The sequence below is a fragment of the Sapajus apella genome, unplaced genomic scaffold (assembly GCF_009761245.1).
Source record: "Sapajus apella isolate SASKATOON/1434 unplaced genomic scaffold, GSC_monkey_1.0 scaffold88, whole genome shotgun sequence".
Lineage (NCBI taxonomy): Eukaryota > Metazoa > Chordata > Mammalia > Primates > Cebidae > Sapajus > Sapajus apella.
Window position 1 is genome coordinate 4,236,368 of NW_022437028.1, and position 17,564 is coordinate 4,253,931.

General features: G+C 52.7%; 1 protein-coding gene across 2 annotated transcripts in view; it reads right to left on the reverse strand.

The window, feature by feature from the left end:
* Nucleotides 1-5,863, reverse strand: part of NCF1 (neutrophil cytosolic factor 1) — a 14,553-nt gene extending 8,690 nt beyond the window's left edge. Inside the window, exons 1-4 of one of the 2 annotated variants that reach the window (XM_032254926.1) lie at nucleotides 5,708-5,863; nucleotides 1,881-1,961; nucleotides 559-634; nucleotides 295-460 (exon numbers count right to left, since the gene is read on the reverse strand). In XM_032254926.1, the coding sequence (XP_032110817.1) occupies nucleotides 295-460; nucleotides 559-634; nucleotides 1,881-1,961; nucleotides 5,708-5,779 (395 nt within the window). In that variant the 5' untranslated portion in view covers nucleotides 5,780-5,863. Of the gene's footprint in view, nucleotides 1-294; nucleotides 461-558; nucleotides 635-1,880; nucleotides 2,043-5,707 lie in introns of both variants that reach the window. The other variant, XM_032254925.1, reaches the window with a different exon arrangement.
* Nucleotides 5,864-17,564: the final 11,701 nt, after the last annotated feature.

A 17,564-nucleotide genomic window follows, 5' to 3' on the forward strand; every position in this document is an offset into this window, starting at 1 on the left:
CAGGCGTGGTGCGTGCCTTTTATACCAGCTACTAGGGTCAGGATGACGACCTGGGACTTCAGCACCCCAGCCCCGAGTGCTTCCCCCAGCACCCTGAGGTGTGAAGGGTCAAGGTGGAGGAGGCTTGGCAGGGTCACAGAGGTTGGAGGTGGAGTCTGCCTTCTTCTCTTTCTGGCTGTGTGGCTCTAGGAAGGTGGCTTTCCCTCTCTGAGCTTCGGTTTCCTCATCTGCAAAACAGGGAAAGTCCCAGCCCCATTCCTGCTCCCACCTGGCAGGGTGAAAAAGGCCACTCACTGGCTGTCCGCGGGGAGCTTGAGGTCGTCGGGGCGCACCTTGAAGAAGTCGAGGAGGTGGGGGCAACGGGAGATCTTGGTGGGCAGGCCCATGAGTGTGCTGCAGTATTCGGTCAGAGTGCCCTGGCGGTTCTCCGCGGCCCGTTGCCCGTCGAACCACCTGGGAGCTGGCACCAGAGAAGAGGAGATCAAGCCCGAGAGGGGGGAAAGGCAGGTGAGCCCCTGCCCGCCAACCCCCTGACAGGGGGCTCAGCCCCACACTCACCTGGGAGGTGGGGGATGATCCTGTTCTCTGGGTTGATCTCCCCTGCCTCAATAGGGAACATTTCTTTTAAGGTTTTCTAAACATTGAAAAGAAAAGAAGACGTGAGGGAATATTTGCAGTTTACAACACTTGGAAAAGCACGAACGTGGAAGTGACCTAAATACCTCTCAAAACTACCTAAAAGGCTGGGTGCCATAGCTCACGCCTGTAATCCCAGCGTTTTGGGAGTCTGAGGCAGGTAGATCACTTGAGGTCAGGAGTTCAAAACCAGCCTGGCCAACATGGTGAAACCCCATCTTTACTAAAAATACAAAAATTGGGCTGGGCACGGTGGCTCACGCCTGTAGTCCCAGCACTTTGGGAGGCTGATGTGGGCAGATCACCTGAGGTCAGAAGTTTGGGACCAGCCTGGCCAACCTGGTGAAACCCGTCTCTACTAAAAATACAAAAAATTAACTATGCACGGTGATGGGCGCCTGTAATCCCAGCTACTAAGGAGGCTGAGGCAGGACAATCGCTCGGACCCAGGAGGCGGAGGTCGTGGTGAGCTGAGATCACACCATTGCACTCCAGCCTAGGCAACAAGAGCAAGACTCTGTCTAAAAAAAAAAAAAAATTAGCCAGGCGTGGTGGCACATGCCTGCAGTCCCAGCTACTCCAGAGGCTGAGGTGGAAGAATGGCTTGAACCTGGGAGGCGGAGGTTAGAGTGAGCTGAGATGGCACCACTGCACTCCAGCCTGGGTGAAGAGTGAGACGCTACCTAAATATCTCGGGCCTAGAAATGCCTGTGGCAATATGGATTCCGTGATTAGCAGAGGCGTTAACCTCTCTTCCTCCCATGTGCAAGTCACCAGCTAATCCTTTTTTTCCCATCCCCAAATCTCTCTGGGATCTGACACCTTCCTGCCAACCCCACGCTCCGGGCCCTAGCCACTACCAGACTTGGATAAAGACAATGGCCTCCTTACCTACCCCGTCCACCCTCGCCTGTCCTCAATCCAGTTGCTAGAGGGTTACTCTTAAAAACCAGGTTGCCCAGGTGCAGGGACTCACACCTGTAACCCCAGCAATTTGGGAGGCTGAGGTGGGAGGATCACTTGAGTACAGGAGTTTGAGACCAGCCTGGGCAATATAGCGAAACCCCATTTCTACAAAAAAAATAAAAGGGGTGTGTGTGTGTGTGTGTGTGTGTGTGTAAATCCCCTTTAACTGTGGACTGGGAGGGGATTCTGGGTTCTGCAGCTTCCCCCACCACCTGGGCTGGGGTCCTCCCCAAAGGGCGACAACGCGTCCCCTCCCCCGCCTCCATCCCGACACTCACATGGAACTCATAGATTTCGGTGAAGCGCCGGTAGACCACCTTCTCCGACAGGTCCTGCCACTTCACCAGGAACATGTACACCTGGGGGAAGGCCAAGGTTGGGGGGACCCCATTCAGCTTCCCAGGAGGCTTTGCTGTGTGCACACAGGCTCCCACTACCCCCTGGAGAAAACCCAGAGGATTGGCGTGAGGGACATCTTTGGGGTTGTCCTGGATTGCAGAAAGGGCACAAACATGGACCCAAGTACTGCCATGCCCCAGCCTGGGGATGGGGGGGCAAGCAGGTCAGCGTCTCTCAAATGGTCTCATCTGTAAATTGCAGATAAAAGCAGGACCTAGGCTGGACATGGTGTCTCACACCTGTAATCCCAGCACTTTGGGAGACCAAGGTGAGAAGATCGCTTGAGCCCGGGAGTTTGAGACCAGCCTGGGCAACATAGGAAGGCCCCATATCTACTAAAAATACAAAAATTGGCCAGGTGTGGTCAGGCATGACTGTGGTCCCAGCTACTCAGGAGGCTGAGGCAGGAGAATTGCTTGAGCCTTGGAGGTCACGGCTTTAGTAAACTATGATTTTGCAACTATACTCCAGCCTTGAAGAAAGAGAAGAGGGGAGGGGAGAGGAGGGGCAGGCAGGCCAGCGTGGTGGCTCACGCCTGTAATCCCTGCACTTTGGGAGGCCAAGGAGAGCAGATCACTTGAGATCAGGAGTTCAAGACCAGTCTGACCAACATGGTGAAACCCCATCTCTACTAAAAATACAAAAATTAGCCAAGTGTGGTGGCACACCCCTGTAATTCCAGCTGCTCAGGAGGCTGAGGCAGGAGATTGAATGGCTTGAACCCAGGAGGCAGAGGTTGCAGTGAGCTGAGATTGCACCACTGTACTCCAGCCTGGGCAACACAGAGAGAATCTGTCTAAAAAAAAAAATTGTGGACCAGGCGAAATGGCTCATGCCTGTAATCCTAACACTTTAGGAGGCCAAGGCAGGATGATTACCTGAGGTTGGGAGTTCAAGACCAGCCTGACCAACATGGATAAACTCTGTCTCTGCTAAAAATACAAAAATAGCTGGGTGTGGTGGCGGGTGCCTGTAATCCCACCTACTGAGGAGGCTGAGGCAGGAGAATTGCTTGAACCCGGGAGGCGGGGGTTGCGGTGAGCTGAGATTGTGCCACTGCACTCCAGTCTGGGCGACAAGAGCGAAACTCCCTCTCAAAAAAAAAAAAAAAAAAAAAAAAAGTGAATTCTACTGGATGTAAATTTTGCATCAAAAGAGAAAACTGTGAGCAAATGCTGATGTCTGGTTAATGATAGGCGTGCTGAAGTCATTACAGAAAAACGTACTGATTTTGCAATTTATTCTGGAATGCATCAAAAATAAAATTGGATGGATAGATACATGATAAAACAAGTATAAGAAAATGTTAATGCTAAAATTTAAGTCGTGGCTATATGCGTGGTTTTTTGTGTTTTTTTTAATATAAAATTCTTTCAACTGCTGTATGTTTGAAATTTTTCAGAACAAAACACTGAAGAGTAAAAAGAACAGAGCTAGGTATGGTGGTGTGTCCCTGTGGCCCTAGCTACTTGGGAGGCTGAAGAAGGAGGATCACCTGAACCTGGGTAGTTGAGGCTGCAATAAGCTATGATTGTGCCACTGTACTCTGGTCTGGGTGACAGAGTGAGACCTTGTCTCAAAAAAAAGAAAAAAATGTGGCCAGGCACGGTGGCTTATGCCTGTAATCCCAGCTTCTTGGGAGGCTGAGGCAGGAGAGTCGCTTGAATCCAGGAGGCAGAGGTTGCAGTGAGCTGAGATCACGCCACTGAACTCCAGCCTGGAGACAGAGTGAGAATCCATGTCAAAAAAAAAAAAAAGAAAAAAAAAGATTGATCCAGATTAAGGAAGGTTAAAGACCCTGACATTGATCCCTGGCTGGATCAGAGACCTGAAAAAAGTCTTTACCACAGAGGACAAGTAGGCGAATCGGGGAAACCTTGGTAAAGTCATGGGTAGATAATGGTGTTTTGTCCATGTTCATCTCCTGATTTTGACACATGCGTTGTGATTACATAAAAGAATGCCCTTAGGAGTTTTTTTTTTGTTTTTGTTTTTTTTTTTTGAGACAGAGTTTGGCTCTTGTTGCCCAGTGCAATGGCACAATCTCAACTCACTGAAACCTCTGCCTCCCGGGTTCAAGTGATTCTCCTGCCTCAGCCTCCGGAGTGGCTGAGATTACAGGAACATGCTACCATGCCTGGCTAATTTTGTATCTTTCATAGAGATGAGGCTTCTCTGTGTTGGTCAGGCTGGCCTCAAACTCCTGACCTCGGGTGATTCGCCCACCTCGGCCTCCCAAAGTGCTGGGATTACAGGTGTGAGCCCCCTCGCCCGGCCGAGAATGCCCTTGATTTTAAGAAATGCACAACCCTTAGTATTTAGAGGTAAAGAAACATGCCTTCAATTTACTCTCAAATAATCCAGAAAATACACCCAGAAAGAGGGGTGTGCTTGAAGGCAGGTGAAAGACTATTGGAGTTATTGGTACCGTTTCAACGCCCCGTAGCCTTTCTATAAATTTGAACTTTCAAAACTGAAAGTTACAAAGAAAAGGAGAAAGGTGACTGGGCACGGTAGCTCACGCTGTGATCCTAGCGCCCTGGGAGGCTGAGACCACAGGACTGCTTAAGCCGAGGAGTTCGAGATTAGCCTGGACAACATGATGAAACCCCATCTCTACAAAAATTTTAAAAATTAGCCAGGCGTGGTGGTGTGGGCCTATAGCCTCAGCTTCTCAAGGGGCTGAGGCAGGAGGATCACTTGGGCCTGGGAGGTCGAGGCTGCAGTGAGCTATGATCACACCACTGCACTCTGGACCTCATTTCATAAAGAAGCCAGGCGCGGTGGCTCCCACCTGGAAACCCAGCACTTTGGGAGGCTGAGGCGAGTGGATCACTTAAGGTCAAGAGTTAGAGACCAGCCTGGCCAACATGGTGAAATGCCGTCTCTATTAAAAATACAAAATTAGCCGGGCATGGTGGCACATGCCTGTAATCCCAGCTACGCGGGAAGCTGAGGCAGGAGAATTGCTTGAACCCAAAAGGCGGAGGTTGCAGTGAGCCGAGATGGCACCATTGCACTCTGGCATGAGCAACAGAGCAAGACTCTGTCTCAAAAAAAAACCAAAAAACCAAAAAAGAGAAAGGTCTTGGCACATAGCACTAAACGTTCCATACAAACTTCATTCAGTTTCCTCAATGCAGTTCCTCCCTGGCCTTCTGTGGGCTGAGGACCCAGTGGACTTATCGGTCTGAGCAGCCATTTATTTGTCCAGGCCCCCTCAGGGGACAGACGGGAGGACTCTTTTGGCCCCTGTGGTGGTGTCACCCTACTGGAGAAGATAAGACTCTAACTGACACTGCAGGCAGCTGGGGAGAGAGAAAACTTCAGTTTCTGGACCTCTCTCCTGGGAGGGCATCTCTCTGATAGCTGGGGTGGTCAGGGGAGACGTCCTGGAGGAGTGGGCCTTGGACCTGAGAGGGCACTGGGCTGCCCGGCCATGGCAGGGGAGCAGAGAGAGGACTCCTGGCTAAGGCTGAGGGCCTGGGTGGGGACACAGGCAGGGACAGTAAAGGGCTGCCCAGGGTGGGTCCAAGGGGGCTGTCTTCCCAGGGTAGGGTCCCAGAGCAGAGGAGTAGATTCAGGCTCCAAGACTAGGGACCGGGTGCCCAAGACCCTGCCCCCTTAGTTCTCACTGGGGCTGCACGTGTGGCCGTGCTGCCCCCCCCATGTGCCCTCCACGGGGTCCCCCCTACCAGCTACTCACATAGTGCTGGCTGGGGACGAAGCGCTTCTCAAAGCCCAGCAGGGCGATGTGGCGGATGAAGGTGTCCCCCATGACTGGGCGGCCTCCACTGGTCCCGGCACTCCCGGGTTGTGCCTTAAATCCTCTGGAAAGAGGAAGTCACTTTTGTCGCGGTCAGGACAGGGGCAGGGAGGGCGCAGAAAGGGCTTTGCTTCTTCTTTCAGTTTCTGGGGACTCTTCAGGCTTGCAGGGTGTAAACATGGGCAGCTTCACGCTTGCACACACCTGTGGGGACAAGGACAGGGCCTCACTTGTCCTTCCCATGGCTTGCACGGGCCCCACGGGTTTGGGGGTGAGCCAAGCTGTTCCTGCCTCGGGTCCTTTGCATTCACTGCGTCCCCTTGACCATCTTTCCCCCCTTGAACCATCTTCCCTGCCTTGACCATGTTCCCCTCATTGACCATCTTCCCTCCACAACTCTTCTCCATTTCTCTGCTCAAATGTCACCTCCTCTGAGAAGCCTTCCTTGTTAACCTCACATTGCATTGCAAGCTTCATACCTTCCTCAACCTCTTCCTGTTTTATTTTTCCACAGAGCACTTATTATCACTGATGCATCACCAATTGCATTTTATTTTTCTTTATTTTGATTGTTACTGTGATTATCTGAGACAGGGTCTCACTCTGTTGCCCAGGCTCAGGGGCAGTGGTGGGATCACAGTTCACTGCAGCCTCCGACTCTTGGGTTCCAGTGATCCTCTTGCCTCAGCCTCCAGAGTAGCTGGGACTGCAGGTGGGCACCAACAAGCCCAGCTAATTTTTTAAAAAATTGTTTTGTACAGACAGAGTCTTGCTATGTTGCCCAGGATGGTCTCGAACTCCTGGCCTCTAGTGATCCTCCTGGCTCTGCCTCCCAAAGAGCTGGATTACAGGCATGAGCCACCGTGCCTGGCCTAACTTAATTTTTTTAGTCTGTCCTTACCACAACGTGCACCCTAGGAAAGCTAGGGCATGGCTGGATTATCAGGGGCTCTAACCCCAGCCCCTCCATCTAGTGCCTGGCACACAGAGGCCATGAATATGTGGATCGTGACTGCAACATTCACTGAATGAATGAATGAATGAATGAGGGAATGAACGAGTGAATGGATGAATGAGTTAGTGAATGAATTAATGAGCAATGAATGAATAAGTGAGTAAATAAATGAATGGATGAATGAGTGAGTGAATTAGTGAGTGAATGAATGAATGAGTGAATGAGTGAATGAACATGTGCATGGGAATGTGCATGCAAGCATTAGGTGCACGTCCTTGGGTGTGTGTGGATGAGCACCAGTGACAGCTGGGACAAAAATGGCCCAGACTTTGAGTGAGACTTGAGTCCCAATCCTCAAGTAAGCAAATGGTTCATTGAATTGTTCCTTAGAGCTGACTCAGTTTCCTCCAGAGTGAAATAAGGTCATCAGCTTTGCCAGGAAGGGGATTTGGGGCAAAGAGGAGAGGAGGGACAACGTGCCCTGGGAAAGGCTGGCGCGTCTCTCTCCCACTCCCCCTAGAGCCTGGGAGGCTCAGGGCTTTTGGAGCTTATCCAGGGTTATGAGTGGCTGGCCCCAGCCCCAGGCAGCCTCCCAGCAGGCCGGGCTGCACCAACTCACCTTTGCCTGAGCTCAGCCTCAGTCCGTGGTCTGAACCAGATCTCTTGGGCGTGAGGGTTGGGGTCTTGCAGAGGGAAAGCCAAAACATGCTGGGCTTTTATTTATTTATTTGAGATGGAGTTTTGCTTTTGTTGCCCAGGCTGGAGTGCAGTGGCGTGATCTCAGCTCACTGCAACCTCTGCCTCCTGGGTTTAAGTGATTCTCCTGCCTCTGCCTCCCAAGTAGCTGGGATTACAGTTGTGCATCACCACGTCCAGCTAATTTTTTTGTATTTTTATAGAGATGGGGTTTCACCATATTGCCCAAGCTGGTCTCAAACTCCTGACCTCAAGTGATCTGCCTGCCTCGGCCTCCCAAACTGCTGGGATTACAGGTGTGAGCCACCACACCTGACCTTCACTCCTTTATAGAGAAGAAAAGGCACATCACCTGCAGGCACCTGTGCCCTCTGTACCTTCCTGTCCTCCACTTCCACCCCGAGGTCCCCAGCCCTGGGTGTGAGCAGCCTTACGAGTCCTTCCTATGGCAATTTCCATCTGTGTATCTGGGACTCTTTCCATGCAGAGAGATAGGCATTTGCAACAGGACCTACTCAGCAATGACAAGGAACTACGCCACAGGACAACATGGTGGAATCTTCCAGACACATCGCTGAGGGAAGGAAGGAAGACATGGAGCAAATGTTCTGGAGGACATCATTTAGACGAGGCTTGAAACCTGCCCAAGCCAGGCTGTGGTGTTGGAAGCCAGGGTGACTTCTGGGGTGATGCTGGGGACACGGTGACAGGAGGGAGTGGGACGTGGCTGACATTTGCCTCCTCTCCAGATAGATGTTAGTTCCACAAGTGAGGCTGGGCGCAGTGGCTCACGCCTGTAATCCCAGCACTTTGGAAGACCGAGGTGGGTGGATCACCTGAGGTCAGGAGTTCAAGACCAGCCTGACCAACATGGAGAAACCCCATCTCTACTAAAACAATAAAAACTAGCCCAGTGTTGCAGCACATGTCTGTAATCCCAGCACTTTGGGAGGCCAAGACGTGTGGATCATCTAAGGTCAGGGGTTTGAGACCAGCCTGCCCAACATGGTGAAACCCCATCTCTACTGAAAATACAAAAATTAGCCAGGCGTGGTGGCAGGTGCCTGTAACACCAACTACTTGGGAGGCTGAGACAAGAGAATCACTTGAAACAGGGAGGCTGAGGTTGCAGTGAGCTGAGATCACAGCACTGCACTCCAGCCTGGGCAACAGAATGAGACTTTGTCTCAGAAAAAAAAAAAAGGCTCAGCACAGATGCCAGACCGACAGCGGTGCCCACCTGGGCATGGCAAGGCAGGGCAGAGGAAGGCTCTGGTGGGGCTTGTTGCATGCAGAGCCTTTTGTGGGCTCTTAGCACTTCCTTCCCTTGCCCTAGCGGTCTTTCCAGTCTTGCAAAACTGCCTGGCCAGGGTGCTTGTCCTGCAGGCACCCTGAGCCCCTGCCTGTGATCTTCCACTCTCCTCCTGTGGCCTCCCGAGACCCTGTCATGAACCCACAAGATGCTCTGCAGACAGGGGATGCCCAGCCTGTGTGTGGGGTGAGCAGAGGCAGGAAGTGCTGACAGCTTGAGCTTGACCTTGCCATGTCCTCCGTAAGCAGCTCACAGCCTTCTTTCAGGATGAGATAGGATTTTGTTTCCACTTTTTATTTTCGTTTAATTTTTTTTCTTTTTTTCATTTTTGTAGAGAGGGAGCCTCAGGTGTTTGTTGCTCAGCCTGGCCTCGAACTCCATTCTCAAACGATCCTCCTGGCTCAGCCTCCCAAAACACTGGGATTACAGGTGGGGGTCATGGTGCCTGGCCAGGATTTAATTGAGTACAGGGATGAAACAAGTTTCCAAATGATTTTTTTAATTTAGACAAAAAATAGATCAGAGCGGTGGCTCACACTTGTAATCCCAGCACTTTGGGAAGCCGAGGCAGGCGGATCACCTGAGGTCAGGAGTTTGAGACCAGCCTGGCCAACATGGTGAAACCCTGTCTCTACTACAAATACAAAAATTAGCTGGGCGTGATGGTGTGCGCCTGTAATCCCAGCTACATGGGAGACTGAGGCAGGAGAATCACTTGAACCTGGGAGGCAGAGGTTGCAGTGAGCCGAGATGGCGCCACTGAATCCAGCCTGGGTGGCAGAGCAAGACTCCGTCTCTAAAAAATAGTAAGATAAAATAAAATAAAAGTGAAGGAAGTAAGTAATAAAAGATAAGACATTTAAATAGAATTTCTTTTTTTTTTTTTTTTTTGAGATGGAGTTTTTCTCTGTCACCCAGGCTAGAGTGCAATGGCATGATCTTGGCCCACTGCAACCTCTGCCTCCTGGATTCAAGGAGTTCCCTGCCTCAGCCTCCTCAGTAGCTGAGATTACAGGCGCCCACCACCACACACGACTAATTTTTGTATTTTTAGTAGAGATGGTGTTTTGCCATCTTGGCCAGGCTGGTCTTGAACTCCTGACCTCATGATCCACCTGCAATGACAAGGAACTGTCCCACAGGAAGACACAGTGGAATCTTCCAGACACGTCGCTGAGAGAAGGAAGGCAGACACGGAGCACATGTTCTGGAGGACGTCATTTATACGAGGCTTGTACTGGGATTACAAGGCATGAGCCATTACGCCCGGCCGGAAATAGAATTTCTAAAAAAGTTTGTATCGTGAAATGTGCAGAAAACCGCATCTGTATTAGCCGGGCATGGTGGCGGGGCTTGAACCCAGGAGGCGGAAGTGGCAGTGAGCTGATCTCGCCATTGCACTCCAGTCTGAGCGGCAGAGTACACTCCATTGAGAGAGAGGGAAAGAGAGAGAGAGAGGAAAAAAAGCACACTGCATCTTAACTAATTAACAGAAAGGAGACAGCTGGTTAACCATTCACTAGATGTTAGAACAATACCAGTGCCCCCAAAATTCCCCCACGTCCTGAGTGCTAACAGGAAGGGCCCCCGCCCACCACCCCTTCGTGAGTCAGACACTATTCTAAGTGCTTTCTATTTACAATCACATCTTCCCCTCACAATGAGGCTTTCGGGTAGTGGGTACAAGTTTCCCCGCTTCACAGTTGGGGAAAAAGGAGAGAAAAGGTCTTCACAGCTAGTAAACGCAGAACTGGGATTTGCTTTTGTCTTGAGATGGAGTCTCGAGCTGTTGCCTAGGCTGGACCGTAGTGCGCAATGCTGCCTCACTGCAACCTCCGCCTCCCGGGCTCAAGCAATTCTGCGTCAGCTTCCCAAGTACCAGAGATTACAGGCTTGTACCACCACACCCGGCTAATTTTTGTATTTTTTGTAGAGTCAGGGTTTCGCCATGTTGCCCAGGCTGGTCTTGAACTCCTGGCCTCAAGTGATCCGCTGGTCTCAGCCTCCCAAAGTGCTGGCGTTACAGGCAGGAGCCATCGAGCCTGGCTAGAACTGGGATTGAACTCAGGCAGTCTGGACCCAGGCCCACGATTTAATCACAGCACTTCTATGCCTTGCCCTTGAACAATGTGAATGAATGAATGAATGAATGAGAGTAGGGGGCTCATGAGGGAGGCTCTCACCTCAAGCCCAGCTGGAAAGGAGCAGGGGCTTCTGGGTCTGAGCCACCAGTCCTGGCCTTTTTCCAAATGTCACCTTCCCCACCCTCAGGCCACTTGGTCTTCCCCAGATGGGCTGAGCTCCTCATTTCCTTAACCAGGAAATCCCCAAGGCCGGGCCAGTGGGGACCATATGGGGAAAGAGGGGGCTTGGCGTCAGGGCGTGGACCCCCACAGTGTCCTCTGTGTGGGGAAAGGGAATCTAGCAGTTCCCAGGATTGGAGCAAATAAGCCTTCCTGTGGGACAGTTCTTTCCCAGGTCTAACCTAAGCCTCTCCTGCTGCCTCTTCTTGAGTGAGTGACAGCCAGGATCCATCCCCTTGGTAGGCCCTGGGTGACGGCCTCCTGGTTGCCCTCCCACAGGACCAGCTCTCCCTCCTGCCTTGGGCGGCAGGATGGGACCCAAGGTTCGTGTGACGCTGGCGCCATGTGACCAATCCCCAGGCTGCATTGGCAGGCAGGTAGCAATGGGCAGAAACTCGGGCCCCTCCAGCCTGGCCAACATGGTGAAACCTTGTCTCTACTAAAAATACAAAAATTAGCCAAGCCTGGTGGTGGGCGCCTGTAACCCCAGCTACTCAGGAGGCTGAGGCAGGAGAATTGCTTAAACCTGGGAGGCGGAGGTGGCAGTGAGCTGAGATCGCACCACTGCACTCCAGCCTGGGAGAGAGAGTGAGTGAGACTCCAACTCAAAAAAAAATAGGTCGGGCTCGGTGGTTCACCCCTGTAATCCCGGCACTTTGGGAGGCCGAGGCAGGTGGATCACCTGAGGTCAGGAGTTCAAGACCAGCCTGACCAACATGGTGAAAACCCATCTCTACCAAAATACAAAAATTAGCCGGGCATGGTGGTGGGCGCCTGTAATCCCAGCTACTTGGGAGACTGAGGCAGGAGCATCACTTGAACCCAGGAGGCAGAGGTTGCAGTGAGCCGAGTTCATGCCACTGCACTCCAGGCTGGGCGACGGAGTGAGACTCTGTCTCCAAAAACCAAACAAACAAAAAAAGCAAAAAGAAATGCGGGTCACTCACTGCCTCCCCAGGGTCCTGTCTTCCTTAATCAGCCAAATCACCCGAGCTGGGCTCTGGCTGGCAGGGGTGGACCCCGAGGCCTCCGCAGACGGGAATCAGGGAACTGGCCTTGGGAGACTTGCTCAGGACACAGCTGAACCACAGCCCTGGGACTCCACTTTCCCCTCGCCCTGATCACACCGCCCTCCAGCCCTTGGCCTTGGGACCCAGGAGAATGGGCTCCAGGCCCCCGGCATTCAGCTCAGGGGAGTCAGATGAAGGCCCAGGCCCCGTGGGGAGATGGGCAGGCTGACAGCTGAGCTGTGCCTGTGCCTGAAGCTCCCTGAGCCTCCGTCTTTTTTTGTTTTTGAGACGGAGTCTCGCTCTGTTGCCAGGCTGGAGTGCAGGGGCGTGATCTCAGCTCACTGCAACCTGTGCCTCCGGGGTTCAAGCAATTCTCCCGCCTCAGCTTCCCGGGTAGCTGGGATTACAGGCTCTCACCACCATGCCCGGCTAATTTTGTATATTTAGTAGAGACAGAGTTTCACCTTGTTGACCAGGATGGTCTCGAACAATTGACCTCAGATGATCCACCTACTTCGGCCTCCCAAAGCTCTGGGATTACAGGAGTGAGCCACCGTGCCTGGCCAATGGTGATTTCTGTACACTTAATCTCCCGAGCCCCGAGAAGCGCAGTGACATCAGCAGTGCTGCAGTCCCTCTGGGACTTGCTGAGGGCCAGGCCCCCAAGTCACTTCCCCGGGAAGAGCTGGGACAGTCCCTAAGTCACACAGGCCTGGAGTTGCGGGCGGGTTGCTGGAAGATGGGCAGGACCTGTAGACGCGGCATGCTCGGTGAGGGCTCACACAGGTGCAGAGGCAGCATGGAGGCTCATCTCACCTCCGTGGGGCTGAAGCTCGCCTCCTGCGGGCCAGCAAAAGGAACTTGAGGCTGTGGTGCTAACACTTGCCACGGCTTCATGGACCTGCACCCCGGGTCCCCTGCTTGTCATTTTGGAGACCTGCAGTGACTGCCTTTTTTTTCCTGGTTTTTTTGTTTGTTTGTTTTTTGTTTTTTTTAGATGGCGTTTTACTCTGTCACTCAGGCTGGAGTGCAGTAGCTCCATCTCGGTTCACTGCAACCTTTGCCTCCTGGGTTCAAGTGATTCTCCTTAGTCTCGTGAGTAGCTGGGATTACAGGCCCACGCCACCATGCCCAGCTAATTTTTGTATTTTTAGTAGAGACGGGGTTTCACCATGTTGGTCAGGCTGGTCTTGAACTCCTGACCTCAGGTGATCCACCTGCCTCGGCCTCCCAAAGTGCTGGGATCACAGGCGTGAGCCACTGAGCCCAGCCTGTGACTGCCTTTTATCCAGGGGTTTTCCCTGGAGGGTGTGGGCACCATACCGGAGGGGACAGTTTTAGTGTCGGTCAGGGCGGGAGTTCAGCAGGTCCTTCAGATGCAGCTAGACCTTCTCAGCCTGTGGCATTTGGGGCTCTGGGAGGCTGGCCCTCTGCTCTGTCGCTGGCCCTGCCTGTGTCTGCCCAATCGCCCTCAAACCTCTCAAGGGGTCCTACTGAGGGGATTTTTACTGCTTTATGTAGCCTGAGGCGAGAGCAGCCTTGAGTTCCCGCAGGAAGTGGATGCCACAGCAGGCCCCGCTCTTGCTTCTGGGGAGGAAGTCAGACAGGAAACACCTTCCCCAGCTGGGCTTGCCTCACAGGCACTTTCAGAGCTGCCTTTCCTGAACTTCCCCAAAATTAAGGTGAGGTGCCGGGCGCGATGGCTTATGCCTATAATCCTAGCACTTTGGAAGGCCGAGGTGGGTAGATCACTTGAGGTCAGGAGTTCAAGACCAGCCTGCCTGACATGGAAAAACCCTGTCTCTAATAAAAATACAAAAATTAGCCAGGCATGGTGGCAGACACCTGTAATCCCAGCTATTGGGAGGCTGAGGCAGGAGAATCGCTTGAACCTGGGAGGCGGAGGTTGCAGTGAGCTGAGACCACACCACTGAACTCCAGCCTGGGCAACAGAGGGAGACTCCATCAAAAAAAAAAAAAAAAAAAAAAAAAAAAAAAGGCCAGACGTGGTGGCTCAAGCCTGTAATCCCAACACTTTGGGAGGCCGAGGTGGGCGAACACGAGGTCAGAAGTTCAAGACCAGCCTGGCCAATATGGTGAAACTCCGTCTCTACTAAAACAAAAAATTAGCTGGGCACCGTGGTAGGCATCTGTAATCCCAGCTACTCGGGAGGCTAAGGCAGGAGAATCGTTTGAACCTGGGAGGCAGAGGTTGCGGTAAGCCAAGATCGCACCACTGCAGTCCAGCCTGGGCAACAGTGCGAGACTCCATCTCAAAAAAAAAAAAAAAAAAAAAATTAAGATGTGGTGGGGGTGGAGGGCAGGTAAGGAGGGACCGCGAGGCGGCTGAGGGGAAGCATGGGCCACCGTCTGGGCTTGGTTCTTAGCCAGTTCCCAGGGTGAGAAGCCCCTCGGGTGCAGCCAGAGCAGGTCCACCTGCCCTTTGTCATTGATGGGCCACCGGACCCCTGGGTGATTTCCACAACCGGCGGCAAGCTGTGCCCAGTCTGCCCTGTGAGTCAGGAGAGTGGGCAGCTGTGGGTGAACTGCAGAGAGCCACAGCTCCCTTCCCACGGTGGATCCAGGCAGGAGCTGAACTCCAGGCAGGGAAGTGATGCTTTTGAGAGTAAAGGACCCACAGCCCCGTTTGCGGACATCCCCCTGGTCTCGCAGGTCTAAAGACAGGGACAACGGCCTCCAGGTCACTTCCATTCCTAAAATCCACCCCCCCTTCCTCTTCCCCATCATAGGGAAACTGAGGCACTTTTGAGAACATCAGATCCTCACAAGGCACCCAAGTCAGAAACTGGGGCTTCCATTTAGGAAGATGAGCAGTGACCTTCCAGAAGACGGAAGAGATCACTGGGCAGTAAGTGACCTTCTGGTGTGTGACAATTATCTGCCCCTGATAGTTAAGCTTGCCAGGTGCCTTGAATTTACTGAGACCAGAGCTTAGGGTGTGATGTGGAAAACAGAAGGGCCTGGGCACTCCATCTCCCTCTCAGGTGAAACTTTTGGTCTCTGGAGGAAAAAACCCAGGGGGAGGCCAGGGGGAGGCCAGGAGGAGGCTCAGAAAAAGCAGCCTACTTCAAAATGAACTGGCGACGGGCTCTCTCTGAGCGCCCGGTTCTAGGGTACCACAGACCCGGGTCCAAGCCTCTGAATAAGACTGGGACAATGACGTCCTCATCGATACAGTTCCAGAACAATCTCGCAGACCTCACTTTACATGTCAGATGACTTCAACCAATTAAAAAATTAAGGCAGCCAGGCAGGGTGACTCACATCTGTAATCCCAACACTTTGGGAGGCCGAGGCGGGAGGATCACCTGAGGTTGGGAGTTTGAGACCAGCCTGACCAACATGGAGAAACTCCTGATTCCTTGGCAGGGATCTATGAAAAATACAAAAGTGAGCTGGGTGTGGTGGTACACAGCTGTAATTACAGCTACTTGGGAGGCTGAGGCAGCAGAATCGCTTGAACCCGGGAGGCAGAGGTTGCAGTGAGCTGACACAGTGCCATTGCACTCCAGCCTGGGCAAGAGTGAAACTCCATCTCAAAAAACAAAAAATTAAGTCATCATATATTGTGCTAACTCTGATGTGCACGGACGGCCTGGGGGCGGGAGGGGTGGGGCAGGCGAAAGCAAAGCCTTCTCACAAGCGGATGACACTGCTCTAGCACTTGAGAGCAGGCCTGTCACTGGCCCTTCCTGTAGGATCTCCCTGCAGGGACAAAGCTTTGGTTTCCTCCCCGCGAAGGACAAGGGACTTGGAACGGGAGTTGGCACTTGGCACTCAGCGGGCAGGGTTTAATTCATACAGTCCTGGGAGGAAGATGTTTCCTTGCTTTTACTGTTCTTCTGATAGAAACGTCCTCAAGGTAACGGCTGTCCAGAAGTAGATCTGGGTTTGTTCTCAGTCACTCCACAGCCTTACCTGGGAAGTAATTCTGTTTGACCTTAATTATGAAATCAGGTTTTTTTTTTTGTTTTTTTTGAGACACAGTCTCACTCTATCAACTCGGGTTGGAATGCAGTGGCACGATCTCGGCCCCCTGCAGCCTCTGTCTCCTGGGTTCAAGCACTTCTCTCACCTTGGCCTTCTGGGTAGCTGGGATTGCAACTATGCACCACCATGGTCGGCTAACTTTTCTATTTTTAGTACAGATGGGAGTTCACCATGTTAGCCAGGCTGGTCTTGAACTCCCGACCTCAAATGATCCACCTGCCTTGGCCTCCCAAAGTGCTGGGATTACAGGCGTGAGCCACAGTGCCTGACCAAGGAATCAGTTGTTTCAGAAACAGGAGCTTATTAGACGTACTGAAGAGACCTACTTAAACTATATTGCTTTTCCAATCCAGACTACTGGGCTAATGAAGATTTTACTGGGCAAGTTTAACTTCCCCTCCACCCTCTGAAGAATCACACTCTTTATCCACATTTTGGAAATGGACTGCCTGAGGCTGAGCACAGTGGCTCATGCCTGTAATCCCAGCACTTTGGGAGGCCGCGGCAGGCGTATCATGAGGTCAGGAGACTAAGACCATCCTGGCCAACATGATGAAACCCCGTCTCTACTAAAAACGCAAAAAATTAGCTGGGCGTAGTGGCACACGCCTATGGTCCCAGTTACTCAGGAGGCTGAGGCAAGAGAATCGCTTCAACCAAGGAGCCAGAGGTTGCAGTGAGCCAAGATCGCGCTGCTGCACTCCAGCCTGGGTGACAGAGTGAGACTCTGTCTCAAAAAAAAGAAAAGAAAGAAAAAAGAAATGCACAATCTGATGCCCCAGCAGTGACTTAGCGCCCGTCACCCCAGTACTTTGGGAGGCTGAGGCAGGCGAATCACTTGAAGTTGGGAGACCAGCCTGGCCAACACGGCAAAACCCCGTCTTTACTAAAGATTAGCAGGACATGGTGGTGCATGCCTGTAGTCCCAGCTACCCGGGAGGCTGAAGCAGGAGAATCACTTGAACCTGGGAGGCTGAGACTGCAGTGAGCCGAGATGGTGCCATTGCAATCCAGCCTGGGCAACAATCCAGCAGGGCACGTTTTAAAGAAACGTTACAAGAACTGTGAGATGCTATCAGAGAAGCAGTCTCCTCCCAGGTCAGCAGGCAGGCGAATCATGAGACCAGTGTCCTTGTCTGGCACACGTGGTCCGGGCACGGCAAGAGGCAGGGACCATGCCGAGAAGAGGGGCCCCAGAGCCGGTGCGTGGGCTCAGGCGGGAGGGGCTGCTGTGCCAGCTCTCGATGGCCGGGAATTTTGGCCCCAAAATCGCATGTGAGCTGCTCTCCATCCACAGCTGGCACGGCCCAGATAGAAGGAGGGGGCCCTGGCCCAGATCAGAGACGGGCAGTGGTGGTCTCAGAAACACTGCAAGCGGTGCTGTCCCCAGGAGGCACGGCGGGCTCTGCCCAGCGCCCGCCTCGGCCTCAGTCTGTGTTCCATGTATGCCAAGCCACCCCCAAGCTTCCCCCCAAAACGGAACCATGAAGACAGCCGAGAGAGCAATGCC